Genomic DNA, 14,832 nt, shown 5'->3' with positions numbered 1-14,832 from the left:
TGAACCAAGTTCTGAGATGCTAGACAAACTTTGTACTCCTTTCAAGCAAAGACTTGAAAAACTGCAACAGTAAATTCTCCAACATTGGTTATGTGCCTTTTGTCATCTTCCTAAGGTTGTCACAAACCTGATCAAGTTGTAAGTCCTGCAACAGTTTCATTCTGCACCTAAACCACTGACATTTAATCGTTCAACTGTGGTGACTCCTCCAGCCTGACCAGAGTCCATCACTCACCACTCCAGTTGACAAAAAAAGCTGCTTTCTGTAGTTATTTTTTCCATCAGGCCTATTTCAGCCTGTAGACCACAAACTGAAAGCCCCCAATTTCTTCTTTCAGTGGAGTTTTGCAAGTGTTGCTGCTAAGGCAGAATACAGTTCTGCTGAATGCTAAACCCTTGATTTCCCTTCTAACAAACTTGGTTGTAAGGATGCTCCTTTTCCCTTGGCAACAGACATAACACAGAGAGGTGAGGACTCTACATAAGAAAATCACAATTTAGGCACCAAGTATGTTTTTAAAAGATGAATACTTACCTGTACTTCAAGCAGCTTATTGTGAAGGCATGAAGTGCCTTTTATTTCATCAGTAAAGCCAGATGCAACTTTATCTCTGCTGATTTGCAAAAGTTCCTCCAGGTTGCTTCTTTGCGTGTTATAGCTAAAAAAACATGCAATCACTTTCAGAGAGAATATCATTTCTAATTTAGTTGAATGTGGCAGGGACTGGGACTTGCTGACCTACAGATTACCATGGAAAATAAGCACAGTCTATTGCAAATGCATATTTTTATCTAAGTGCCAAATGAATGGGCATAAACAAGCAGCAAATAAAAAAAATAGAAACTGCTCATCTGGCTAATTTTCCAGTCTGAATGCCTGCCTGCATTCTCTAAATTCAATTTTGTGAATGTAAAAATGTCAGTTCTTTACAAACTTGATACATTTATTTTCATTTTGCAATATTTGGAGTTATTAGTAAGGCAGATACAGATTTTTCTGTCCTGAGAAAAGAGCAGAAGTTTTCTAACTCTAAGTGTTCTTGCTACAAAATCCTACTGTTTGAGGTATTTAGCTGCTATAGTGCTTCCTTATCAATTACATAGCAGTATTAAGTAAACTGTAGTAGAACAAGAACAGAATTCTGCATAGCAAAAGTGCACCCCATGTTCAATACATTCAATTAATTTATGCATGTCTAGCATAGTATCATCTCAATATATATGCAATTTATCCTTTAAAAATTACCTCTCTAATAACGCTGGTATGGAATAATCACCATCTTCCTCAAATTTCTTTGCACAGCTTTCTCCATTGTGATGTTTCACGTCTGGTTCCAAAACGACGTCTGCAGCAGGTCTTGAGGTCTAATAAAAATACAAAAGGTAACAATGAGCTCTGCATCATGTTTTGTCAATACACGGTGAAGACTAACAGACACCTACAAACTCCTGGAAGGAGCAGTTGCTTCATGCACCCGAAAGGAGACGAGAGATACCACTCATCAATACAAGATCTGTTTAAACTCAGTCACAAACCAAAAGAGCAAATTTTTGAATACTTGTAGCCCAGTCATTCATTCCTTCCAGAGATGTTGGGCCTTCGGCAAGCACTTTCCACTTGTGTGAATCTTTGCTGCAGCTCCACAGACAGCCTTGGGCAACCACAACACACTGTCTTCTACAGCTTTTGTCAGGCTGCTTATACCAGATGCCTTTGCATGCCTCTCACTCTTGATCCCAGGATATATTCTACTCTTCCATTTGAGGCTGGCTGATGTTAAGTTATACAATTCATCCTTGGATTACCCATGAGAGAACATATTTCATGTTTGTATCAGGAATAATATTAGTTGCCTTACAAGAGATCTCCCTTGAAAATAGCCAATTCCTACATACCTTCAAACTTTATGTAAATGCAATGGGTCCCTTCCTTTAAATCACCAGCCTGCTGGCTGGCTGTTGACCTGTCTGCAGCCTGACTTGCATGAATGGAATGGAACCGGCTGCCCAGGGCACTGGAGGATTCACCATCCCTGGAGTTGTTTAAAAGGCATTTAGACGAGTTTCTTAGGGACATGGTTTAGTGCCAGAGTTAGGTTATGGTTGGACTCGATCCTGAGGGTCTCTTCCAACCAAAATGATTCTATGAACCTCTAATGCTTATCCTAAACGAGACATCTTCTGTGGCATCCAAATGATGAACGGCAGTATCTTTTCTCTCAAAAATTATCTCTAAGACGTTCCATGTTCTGGTTTTCCCTATATTTTTCTAAAGCACACGCCTCCAAATCTTCATTATTTTTCCTCTTTGTGTCCTCTGGGTTTTCAGGTCTGACCAGAGGGCTGAGGTCCTACCACAATCAGAATAATAATGGAAACAATGGAAATAATCTGGTTTTCCTTTTGCCAGTGATCTCCCCTAAACTGTTTTGTAACAGTAAGTATGGACTTCTTACCTCCTGTACCGAAAGGATATCAATTTCTTGAGAAGAACTGGGCTTTTCTCCATTCTCAGAAGCAACAATGGAGCTCCTACAGTTTAAAAGAAATTTCAGCTTAAGAACAAATATGAAATACAAAGGGAAAAAAAAGGAATCCTGGCAAATGAATCCACAATACATCATGCTCTCAGTCACCCACTCTTTCTTAGACGAGTGTCCTTTTCCAGCGCGAGACAGCAAGGCTGTGTAAGTATCTGCCACAATTTGTTGAAGCTTTTCTAGCTTTTGTTCACAGTCTGCAGTCAGTGTCTCTATGCCTGGCACAGCTTCTTCTGATAGTCTTCCCAATATTTTAAGGTCTTCTAATGACTTGCTAAGTTCCCTCAGGCTGCCTTCGTGTGAAAAAAAGGCCTAAACAAAGAAAAACAATATAATAAATGCACACTAAGTCATAAAGATATGCAATTATTCTCATACTTTCCTATTTCCATTGTCTTCTTGGACGAGTGCACTTAAAGCTTAAGTTGTCAAACCAGGAGAGAAACATTTATTTTCTCTCGATTATTTTTCAAACAGACCCAGTAAAGAAATAAGGATTTCTGGCAACATGCTCCCCAGCTGCATTCCCAAGACTATACTGACTCTTACTTGATTTTTAAATTCATTATGCTACTACAGTTTTAGTTACTTTTGGTCCCAAGTCTTCTTCATACTGACATCAGAAATACATCTCCCATTGACTACAGAAAAACCAGAAAATTTATTTAGAGTATTCCCCATCAATAATTAGACTTTCTAGGGTGAAGTAAAGATATACTAAAAATCTAACAAAAATATGAGCAGAAGGAATGCACCTGAGAACTCTTCTTTCTCTTTACTCTTGCATATGCAATATTTGCTGAAGATGAACCCATGAGAAGCAAAGCCTCCACTGAATTCAACAAAGACCAAAATTTCATCAGAAAAGCAATTTCTTACCCTTATAGGTGGTAAACTGGCAACATTAATGCATCTCGAAGAGTAGGATGAAGGAAATTACTAGAAGCAATGAAGCATAAAACCCCTTGCTTATGCAATATGTAAGATTCAGCATGACACACTCCTGGCAAGTCTTAGTCTGACTCTGTGGTTGATTTATAGACAGCACAAACATGGGGTAAAGTGCAGCTATTGCACTTTGAGAAGATACTCTCATCTGAAGGCACCTAACACCAGCTATGCAACTGTAACAAATCAGGGGAATCACAGAATATGTAATAATTTCTTATTTTTATACTCTGCACAGCTAAATTCATTTTAATGCTTCAAGGCCTTTTTTTCAATTAAAAAAATATATATATATTAAAAAAACCAAAACATCCATATGAGAGGGAGGTAATTCTTACAGTCTGCAAGGAGCCTAATATCTGCAGTCAGAAGAGGCAAGGAAACAATTTGGGTGGCCCCTTTGTTCTGTATTTACATAACACTGAGTGCAGGGGTCCCATTCCACAAACAGGGGTTGCAATAAAGTACCTAAACAGAAGCAAGAAGGACAGACAAAGCATTCGCAAAGAGAGGCAGGTGAGCAGAAAAGGAGCCTGTCAGGTACCTCATGTTCCTTGAGGAGCCCTTTGGTTCTATCCATACTTAGGAGTTTCTTCTCTTTGCCTAACTGCTTATTGATTTTTTTGCAAGTTGCGTTAAATTTCTTTTTTTCTCTTTCTACTACGAGCTGGACACAGGATATAATTTCATGATGAACTGCCTGCAAAATTCAAAACGCATTATCCCCGTGAGATGGTGAGACAGTATTACAAAGCAAATAGAAACCTCAGAACACACTGTGACAAAAAACTCTTTTTCAAAGATGCCAGGCCTAATGAGAACAGAAAGCAGATTTTCCTTCCCATATTATCTCACCTCCCATCTTTTACGAACATCATTGCTCTTTTCTTCCACTACCAGCTTTTCATCATCAGATGAAACATTTTTCAGTTGTTCAGCTGCTTTCAAAAATTTGTCAAGAACTTTATTGTCCAGAGCATTAACAGCTTCCTGCAAGAGAAGCATCACAATGAAAAATTTGAATAATAAATAATAATAAAATTACATCAGTAGAATACAAAAACCATACATAAAGCATGTATACATGGCATGTATGGGCTGTGATGGCCATTGCATGGGTGAGTATGAGGGCGTTCTCTATCCTTGCATATCTGCAAAAAGGATGCAGACAACATCAGTGTGTGTGCTTTGGAGAAACGCAGATGTTGTTCTTGTAACTCCTCTTCAGGGGCAAATTTGGGACCAAAGAAGAAATATTAAGGTCCCTAAACTCTGCCTCATTTCTAGGGAATACACATGACCATGTGGAGATTCAGTATTTACAATCATGCTCTAAAAACCTGTCCAAGAATCCAGGTGTGTGATTCTTAATGGGAATCTTAATTATTAATTAGGCAAAAAAGATGGCTGTAGTTTAGAACACGATGAGTTCTGATGGGATGATGGAGAAACTTAAATTAAAACAGGGCACTGAATAAACTGCCGTACTGATTTACATTTCTTCATTCAGCCATCTGCCAAGCTAATATATGCTAACAGTGCTAAATGAAAAAGTTGAGAAAAGCATTAATAGCTACAAAAAACCTATTCTGGTATTTTTCTCACTGTGGTTTCTTGGCCTTTTAGATAGTAAATAGTACAAATTCAGCTGATTCAAAAAACAAACCCACCTCATATCTTGAAATACATTCTTCAGGACTTAATTTTTGACTGACAAGTTGTACAGCCTTTGAAATAGAGGCCTCAAGTTCTTTCTGGGATTCTTCAAAATTGAGCAAAGCCTCCTGCTCTGCAGGTCTCGTCTCAGATTTGGGCAAGATGTTGTTCATGTCACCCATGATAGCCTTGGAAGAAAGAGACTCTTTGAAGAACATGCCTGAGTGTCAGTAATTCCATAAAGCTATTGCTTCATAATACCACTCAAGTTTTTCAAGTTGAGATACTGATCTTTGCCTCAGCAAGAGTCTGGGAGACTTGATTCCAATACATAAATGGAGTCATCCTTATCACATAATGCTAAAATTAGAGATGCCTGTGCATATTAAGTACAATAAAAATAAAAAAGGATTACCTCTATTTTGTCTCTGGCTTCTTTAACTCGTGCTTGCAGCCCAGAATGCTGTTGGGATACCGGACTTGAAACATTTTGCGTCAGAGACTGCAATATCTCTTCTGCTGCCACAAGCTGATCTTGGCATGAGGTCCCCCTTGCAGCCAAGCTCTAGTTGAATGAAAAGCATTAGAAGCCTGCATAGTATTTGTGGGGGTTTTTTTTAAAGGAATTGAAAAAAAATGCCAGTCTTGATCATGGATGATCAATATCTGGTCAAGGAAAAAATCTTATATTCCAATTATGGTCAGTGTATTGCACTGCAAAAATCTCTATGTACAGAGAAAGAAATCTGCTGCCATCCACAGGGGATTTTGTTTGCTGAAATAGTCTTTCTGTCAATGTGATACCTCTCATGTCTTTGCCTCAGAGCTAATTAAAAGTATATTTTAAACACGCTCTCCCATCCAAACAGCCTTCTAAATGAAGGTACAAACCACACATTTGGATATGTATCATCTGATCGTGAAGTCATCCAACAGTAAGCACATCTCAAGGCTCAGATTTTCTTGTGGTATTCAGTACCAAAAGGCAGGAAGCAGCTGGGCATTTTGCATGCAAAAGTAGTGTGGTGCATTTGAATATTTATCATGACATGTCGTTATTAGAGCTGCTTTGATCTATGAATATTCAACACATTCTCCTGTTTGAAGTCGTCAATTAGTATTCTTCTAATGATAATTAGTGCTTTATTCTGGATCTCGACCTATTGTACTACAGGTAATAAGCGACCTGTGCTCTTCTGCTCACAGACATGGAGATACAATCCCAGTCACCTTTTTGTGGGCTGTATTTCAGGGTGTCTTTTGTTACTTTCCTGTTTTTAACAAACTGGTGTCACACTGCAAAATGAGACTTATTTTATAAACATATGCCCACAATTACAAAAAGATTAATAGATTCTTTTCATAGGCTCACACTCCTAATTCTGTCAATTTAATACAGTGCAAGAAGGCATAAACCAACAGCAAACTAGCATTAATTCTGGTTCACAGTTATTGCAGTGGATTTAACATCCCACCAAAGATCTCTGTCTAATTTTAGCCCTTAAACAGAAGAATTCCAATGAAACCTCCTTCTGGTGGTCACCTTGCTGCCGTTAGATTATACTGGCCCTGTTGCAGAAATAGCAAAAGACAACATAAGAAAGCACTTCAGCTTCTCCAGTGCAAAGCTTGGCATCTTTGTTCAGTCTCACCTTCCCTGGCAGGTGAAGAAAAGCAATCAGACTTTGTACTGAAGCTGCTGAGTGACATTTATGTATTTCCACCTGCCATCTGCTGGGGGGGGAAACAATGATCCCTGTCAGAGAGACATGGGAAATAATAGAGACTAGTAATAGTAACAAGAAATCATCAGTGCTCATTGTGGATGTTTAGAGCAACTGACTGTAAGCTGAGATGCACAAATTACCCAGCATGCTGCTCAAAATACTTCAAGTATTCCAGATTTTGACAAGTAAGTCTTGGATACAGCCAAGATGTCCCAAACCTCCTCCCTGCACTGCAGGGTAGATGACAGAAAGCACTGTACGACCAGGGGAAATTCTCAACTCAGCACCTTGCAAAGTTTAAGTCTGCTGCAAATGCTGGGCTGGAGAGGGAGTAATTAAGATTACTCGAGAAAGCTGCTGATCAGTGGTACCACCAGCATTTCATTGGCACCTGCCTGTCATCTGGACACAATGATGCTGGAAGATTCATTGATAGCTTATTTGGGACTGATCCTAGGAAATAATATCAAAACATTATCATTGACTTGGCTTTTTACCAGTGTTACAGCACAAAATCCGCATTAACTTCTGCTTCACTGGTGATGGCTCATTTTACCCCAGCAATGAATTTGATCAATAAGTATTTTAAGCAGTGTATTTCCATTTTCACCTGCAAATGTTCCTTTGTCTCAGGTTCCACAGTCCCCTCATGACTGATCTTGCCAAGCAGTTGTCCAGTCTCTGCTGCCCAGCTCTCCACCCCTCCAAGGAGCTCTTCAATTTTCTCCAAATTCCCTGGAAGCTCCCTGGTCTTTTCAGCAGCGTCTGGGTTCTCTTCACCAAGCTATAAACAAAGAGTAGGGTAAGACGATCACACCCTTCATCAGTTCTTGGGTCTCTCCACTACCCTCCTGCAACAACACAGTCACCACTTAGGTTGCTTTCCAGCTTTTGCACCCAACAGGAATTGAAGGAGAAATAAATTGCAAACATATAGGTAAATATATCATGCGAGGCTCAGGTTTTTAAGTCTGAGAGCAGGTGGGACAGGACAACCTGTGCCCATATGGTCCATCCCCCCTCCTGCCAGGGAACAGTCCAAGAGAACGATAGCTGGTGTTGGTCAAATCCACACCAGGGACCATGCTAAGAGTTCAGTGGTACTGCCAGTTACAGGCCAGAGTTCAAGCATTTGCCCTTGCCTTTTTATATATAAAAATAAATATCATCTATATTATAGCCATAATGTTCAAAGTAATGACACAAAATAACTCCTGAACTCCTTAAGCCTTTGTAAGGGTGCAAGAGGCCTCTTTATCGCTGCTTCCTGAACATATGTCCTAAAAACATCTTTTGCTATGGGTTTTTCTATGAAAATCCGCATTTCCCTCACTCTTGGGAACATGTTTCCTTTGATCGTCTTGCATTCTCATTAACCTCATCTACAAAAATGATGTAATTTTTTGGCCACCATTTATTGTCACAGCGGTACCTTTAACGAACGTCAATGAAAGGCTCAACTTAGAAAACTAAGAGCTCTAATAGTCCCAGGCAGAGCGAAAACATCATTCTTGTGAAAGCATTGTACGAAATGTAATATTTGTAACATTAAGCAGGTTGTATAAGAATTTACAAGAGCCTAAAAACCTGCCAAGTGAGCTGGTGTAAAGTTGCACAACATTAGAAATATCTATGCAGCAGTAATTACTTTCTACTAGTTAAGGTAAAGATTATACAATTTAGCAAAGGCTCACAAGCTCTTAAGAAATTGATTATTTCCATCTCTAGAACTGAATAAAGAACTTCATCCTGCAATAAGATTTCCTTTTATAAGTGGTTTTAAATTTTCAGTTAAAAAAAAAAAAAATGAACATTTTCCATTGTGTCATAAAAAGTGTTTAACTCAGTCATAAAGACTTGAGAATGGGATTCTTCCATGAATTTTCTGTTCCTCCTGCTTAAAAACTGGCAACTATGAGTTGACTGAAAAATTTATTAATGTCCAATTAGCAAGCTGATAAGTCTAGAAAATATTATTTTGAAAGCTACATAGGAAGAGAGTCATATGAAACTAATAACTTACAAAGTGTGTCCTCTTGATGAATTTAGCCCACCTCCTATTCAGTTTCTTCAGTTCTTTGGCAATATTTGATCCAACTTGCTCTTTGCTGACTTCGATTAGATAGTTTCCAGCTTCATTTAAGGAACCATGAACTGAATTCCACTTTGCCAGGATCTCAGCAGGGATCTAGACAGAGGCAATGAAATCATTTAAAGCAGAACCCTGCCAACAGTTTATTTCCAAAATGAGGAACAGAGAAGCACCAAGAACAACAACAACCCCGTCATGTACAATGCTTTCCTCCCAGGAGGATTCCAAATATCTCTGTCATTACAAAAAGAAATGCAACCACATACCTCTTTCGGATGCTCATTACGTTTTTCTTCCAGCCAGGTCTTTAGTAAGTGGATATTTTCTGTATAATTACTCCAGGAAGACAGGACTTTCTGTAGGGTGGTATTTACATTGGAAATATAGTCTCTGCACATAGAAATCTTTGACTTCACTGTCTTAAGAAGTTTGCTAATTTCTTGAGGATCTCCAGCTAGGACATCAAATAGAGAATATTACCATACACTTGGAAACAAAAAGGTTATTTTACACAAAACATAAGTGGGAATAAAAACTGGTGAGAGCACATCAGTTCAAAACAGAGGTCTTCCTACCAGTTTCTGTGCACAAACTTACCGAAGTCAGGACTGCTTATGTTTTCGGTTTTCAAGTCTTCGCAGATGTGAGTAGCCGTTTCCAGTAGAGTTTCAAGTCTCTTTTCTTCAATGAAATTCTGCCCAAAATGAAAAGTAGTTGGCATGGGTAACAGTAAGACACATAAACTAGGTAAAAAACGCAGCTTGGGATACATTTTTTTAAATATGAGCCTGTAACCTGCAGGTTAAATGTAATCTGAGAAAAACCCATTCAGCAATTTATCTGCACCCTTTAGTCTGAAATAAACCTGTTCTTTTTTCTGCCCATGCAGAGAGTAACTTAAATAGGAGTATTAATTCCTGAACACCGTTGTCTGAGTCACAGCCCTGCATGAGTCCGGACTGCTTATTTCAAAACGTTACAGCCCTAAGGCAATATTGAGAAATCACATCTAGAACAAGTCAGACAGAATTTAGTCACAAAAATAGTCAAAAGAGTGATGAAAGTGAAAGGTGCATTTCCTTACATGAACAGAAATATTAATATCAACATGCCTAGTTCCTGCCACAAATCAAGTAAGATCCAAACTGAACATGGAAAGGGTGAGAGAGGAAGAAACGGAAGCAGAGGGGGAGACGTGCTTTGAACATATACACAGGGAATGAGGCAGTTGATCCTCAGTCCTTCTGTATCTGAGCTGCATCTCAGCCCAGAGCTCCCCACTCCTACAAACATCCTATCTAGTAGGCTACAAAACAGCCTCTCCTGTAGCCATGACAAACCTGGGCCACCACTCAGCCAGGACTGCACATCATGCAACCAGAAGGAGAGACAGGAACAAGCCTAGAACTCCTAGAGAAAGCTCTATATTCTATCAGCTTGAGAAAACCATGAACCACAACTGTAGAAATAACACGATAATAAGTATTTATGAACCCAACTGAATCAAGAAACTCAGCACAGATTAACTCTTGACTCCCATCTCACCACAGGTTAAGGTTGATACCACTCATAAAAACCGGTATTTTATACAAACTCTTGTTGCCTCCTTCCGCAGGTCTGAGGCTCGTGAAATTTCTATTAATTTAACTAGGGATTTGTTAGTCTGAAAAGCTTATGAGAAAGCCCACAAGGATGCAATTCACAAGGAGTCTCATTAACTGGCGATGAGGCAAAATTATGGCATCACCATTTTCACCTCTCTGCCTCTATTCTTGATGTGGTATTCTTTGTCAGTATTTGGGGTGGGGTAATCCATCCCTTCCTACAAGACTACATGTGGCATTTCAGTAACTTGAGCCCAGAAGCTGAGCTAAGCAGAAAATATCACAAAATAAGACAATTCATATTCACCATGAACCATAAGGAGGTAAGGAAGCTGGGAAAAGAAAGAGGCAACAGCAACAAGCAGCCGAGCCAGCACCCTGGGTAATGGTTGTTTTTGAAGACAGCAACTAATGAGCTACTCCAGAGAGGTCTGTGTGGATTTGAGCTAGGGAAGGGCTGCTACTGCTGGTTCTGTAGTCTAGAAAGAAAGAAATCTTCCCAATAAAGAATAAAAAAGGGCACAGAGAAAATTATAAACAGTCACAGCTCAATCTGTTTCTCCAAACTGAAGAAAGAACTCTCATTCAGAGCAAAACAGGAAGATGTGGTGGGGAAAGAAAGCTTCTATGGAAGTCTATCTATTCTTCTTCGCATAAATCCTGGATCTCCCAAGTCTACCACACTTCTATCAACTATCATAGCACACTTCTATCAACTATCGTAGTATCTTCAGATGAGGACAGACACAAGCTTGAATCAAAGAGAAGTAGGGAAGAATTATTGTCAGGGTGTGATACACATATTCCAACTTACATTCCAACTTTCCAGCAGTGATTCCACAGACTCTTTTGTCCCGTACTTCATGTCCCAGATATTTAGCTTTAACATCACCTCATTGGCAAGAGCTGTGCAGAGTCCACAGTGGTATTCAAGGAAGGTGTTGGAGTTTGTGAAAGGGATATTGCTGAATCTGCAAACAGTGAAATGTTGTAAAAATTATCTCAAAATCATTGGATGTAGAAGGCATTAATGTGTACATTTTTTAGCCTAAAAACTCAGAATTACTTCTATTATATAAAAATACTATTTTGTTACGACAGTAGTAAATTTTAAGATAACAACAAAATTTTAAATAGTAACAACTTTGAGTCAATGTTGACTGCTCAACCTTAAATGCCCACAAAAGGGGCACCTGCTGCCTGTATGTCAAGGCATCTCAGGTTATGGACATAGATTTACTGGTCACTTTTGAAAATATCCTTCAACAGATACACGGGGTTACACAACCTGTACATCTCAGTGATTTTATAAGGTAGAAATTAAAAATTAAAGAATCCCTACCCCCAGAGAAATTTTTACATTCAAAATTTTCATGTTTCCTGCCCCTAGTGGGTGTTTCCTACCTATACCAGCAAAGGGCATGTGAAAAGGTCCTGTTAGTGAGCTCCACTTTGTACACAAAATTAGACATTAATTGGACCATTGAGTAAACCTGCCTGCTTCATTTGACAGTCAATTTGTTGTTAGGTGGAAAATGTGCTTTTTCTGCAGGGCCTGGATAAATTATGTACTTTATTCAGAACACCAGAGCAAGTCAATAGCAAAGCTAGAATACAACACAGTCAAAGTAGAGGAATTTGAGGATCACAACCTTCTTTTCATTTCCTCTAACTTTTCAGGCAAGACTAGTGGCATATTCTTCTCATCTTCATTCTTAAATGATTGGAGGGTGTCCAAGTGAGAATCAAAACAATCCATCAAACGCTGGGGAGAAAAAGACATAGTAAGCCATTTATTATAATTCTAGAGTATTTCATCTGGGAATCTACAAGTCACCTGCCATAAGGGTGAGAGCTATGAAGAACTAGTCAGCACAAGACAATTTTCAAGTGTCTTTACCCATTAAAGTGCAATGAAAGTATTCATCTCATCACCTTCTAAAGTGCATATTTAGTGCAGTACTACCTGATCTATCTTCTCACTGTGCATCTAGATAAATGTAAGGAACATGAATTTACACTACCCATGCTACAAGTTTTTTCTGAACTTACACTATCATCTTTAGGGCAAAAAAAGTGTCGTTGTAACAGTTTGGGGCTATTAAGTTGTTTGTTGTTAGGTATTAGCAAAGACTGACAGCAAAACCAGTTGAATAAACCTATTTTATCAGGCTTGCTTAATACTTCATTTGACTGCTCAATGAACTTCCGTCTAACACCATGTTGACAGCATATCACATTAACCTTCTGATGGCCAGTATCACGTAATTGGCGAATATTTTATGGACACGTTTCAGCACCAAACTCCCTAGGTAAAAATAAGATATAAAACGCATTGCACAGAATATAAGTATATTCATAAGTGGCATATAAAGAAATATGCTAAAAGTTCATTTCTATGGAATAAAACCTGCCACAAAGCATGTTAATGGAAACGGCTGAATCCTAGGGCAGCCCTCAACCCCCAAAATAGTGCACAGATTTTAAACACTTGATTTTGTAACCTTATTACTATTCCAGTCAGACAGTTACAAGCATTGATTGGTAACTTTGTAGATTTTAAGAGAAAGCAAAATTTCCATTGTAAGGCACCACCTTGGCAACAAGATCCCTACATGAGACATACTAAAAGGACCGACTAGAGGAAGGAACAGAATGTCTTTCCATCAGGTAAAGTGGATTTGACAAAAATTAAGTATCTCGGGTTTCTTAAGGAACTTAATTATTTTATCTACATGTTCAATGGGAAAAAAGAAACCTCTAAAGCAAAGACATCTCTATTTCATTCTTAAAAATGGTTTAACTACTTAGGCTGAACAACAAAAATCATAGATCAAATGGTTAAAGACTGGCAAAGTTGTTACCAGTTAAAAAAATATCTCTCATATCAGGAACTGACTAGCAACAGTCCTAAAAAGTGGTGTTATCAAGCCATTCACTAGAACCTCTGTTTCTCATTCTTTCATATTCTCTTCAAGGCCACGTTACAAAAATATCCAACTTCTCCATTGTTCATTTAAAAATCAAGTATAGCATGATGATGACAAACGAAGAATCCAAACATTTACTCTTTTCAGAGTTTTCAAACTCAAGAGGACTTTAAGCTGTTATCAGTGCAAAGATTTCAAGACCAGAATACACAACTTGCATGGTAATGAGGTAGCAAAATACCTCCTGTTGCTTTGAATGGGATTACAGAGTGATTCAGCAAATACTTAACTTCAAACACACAAACTTTGGTGAACTCACTGGAATGTAACCCTGAGCCCAAGTGCTTTCCTGAATAGGTATGCATTAAGTAGAGATTTAAAGATAAGGATGCAATTACCCTCTGTTATTACTTAACAAACAAATAAGTTGCAGGAACCACATAAAAAAAGAATACCATAATTTATTCATTTAGAGAGTACTCAAATTTAATCTCACCCCAGTGAAGTCAGAAACCTTCCTTATAGATCAATGCAGTTATTTAATTAAACTCATCATTGTTCAAAGGTATGTTCAAAAGAGCTTTCAATCTTCAGAAGATAAATATATCCACACCACTTCCCAAAATGTAAAATAGCAACTCCGTAACAAGTGCTTTGCTAGGTCAGACTGAAGCAGAATGTTCATTTGTGATCAGCATACCTTAAATATTACAACTTTTTCTCGGAAAACAAGCATTGCTTTAAACGGGTCCTGCAAATCAGGCAAATCTTCTGCTTGCAGATGTTCTACCTCCTGAAGCCAAGCCTCAATGCTATCCAGAGGGGAGGGCAACATCTGGTCCAGCTTTGCTTTCCATTCATTAATCTTAAAGAGGAAAACAAGTGATTACATTTCTAACTATCATTTTCTTCCCCACCCCCAAGATACTGATATTAGCCCCATAAGCTGATGTTCTAGACATCCCAGAAAAACAAAAACACACCTGACACCATTCAGAAAAGGAGCTTCCAGTGCAGTCAGCTGCAAATCAGCTACGTTTACCTGAGACCCAGGTTTGCTCCCCAGCCTGCAGTCTCTGTAACACTACAGAGAATTTGGCAGTTACTGCCCTTGGCTAGTGACCATCTTGAGGCCCAGCAACAGGGAAATTTATAGTAAACTAGTTACAAAATAGAGAGAACAGAGGGATGCTCTGGACAGCTTTCCCTCATGGGGTTGGCAGGGGAACATCTCTTCCATAAAGAGCAATTACCAGCAAGGCTCAATACATCCCCACTTGCAGCAGAGGGAGACGACACAACTAACCTCATCACAAAGGACTGACTAACCAGACC

General features: G+C 38.8%; 1 protein-coding gene across 1 annotated transcript in view; it reads right to left on the bottom strand.

Moving 5' to 3' along the window:
* SYNE2 (spectrin repeat containing nuclear envelope protein 2) overlaps nt 1-14,832 on the bottom strand; it is a gene marked incomplete at both ends in the record, with an annotated part of 173,278 nt that overhangs the window by 140,147 nt on the left and 18,299 nt on the right. Inside the window, 15 exons of the mRNA XM_080344595.1 lie at nt 536-659; nt 1,247-1,365; nt 2,457-2,532; nt 2,641-2,852; nt 4,033-4,188; nt 4,344-4,478; nt 5,159-5,332; nt 5,560-5,709; nt 7,482-7,655; nt 8,895-9,059; nt 9,230-9,417; nt 9,561-9,657; nt 11,382-11,538; nt 12,220-12,332; nt 14,198-14,362. Of these exons, the coding sequence (XP_080200721.1) occupies nt 536-659; nt 1,247-1,365; nt 2,457-2,532; nt 2,641-2,852; nt 4,033-4,188; nt 4,344-4,478; nt 5,159-5,332; nt 5,560-5,709; nt 7,482-7,655; nt 8,895-9,059; nt 9,230-9,417; nt 9,561-9,657; nt 11,382-11,538; nt 12,220-12,332; nt 14,198-14,362 (2,205 nt within the window). The remainder of the gene's footprint in view (nt 1-535; nt 660-1,246; nt 1,366-2,456; nt 2,533-2,640; nt 2,853-4,032; nt 4,189-4,343; nt 4,479-5,158; nt 5,333-5,559; nt 5,710-7,481; nt 7,656-8,894; nt 9,060-9,229; nt 9,418-9,560; nt 9,658-11,381; nt 11,539-12,219; nt 12,333-14,197; nt 14,363-14,832) is intronic.

Source organism: Nesoenas mayeri (assembly GCF_963082525.1).
Source record: "Nesoenas mayeri genome assembly, chromosome: 5".
Lineage (NCBI taxonomy): Eukaryota > Metazoa > Chordata > Aves > Columbiformes > Columbidae > Nesoenas > Nesoenas mayeri.
This window is presented reverse-complemented; position numbering and strand designations above follow the sequence as displayed.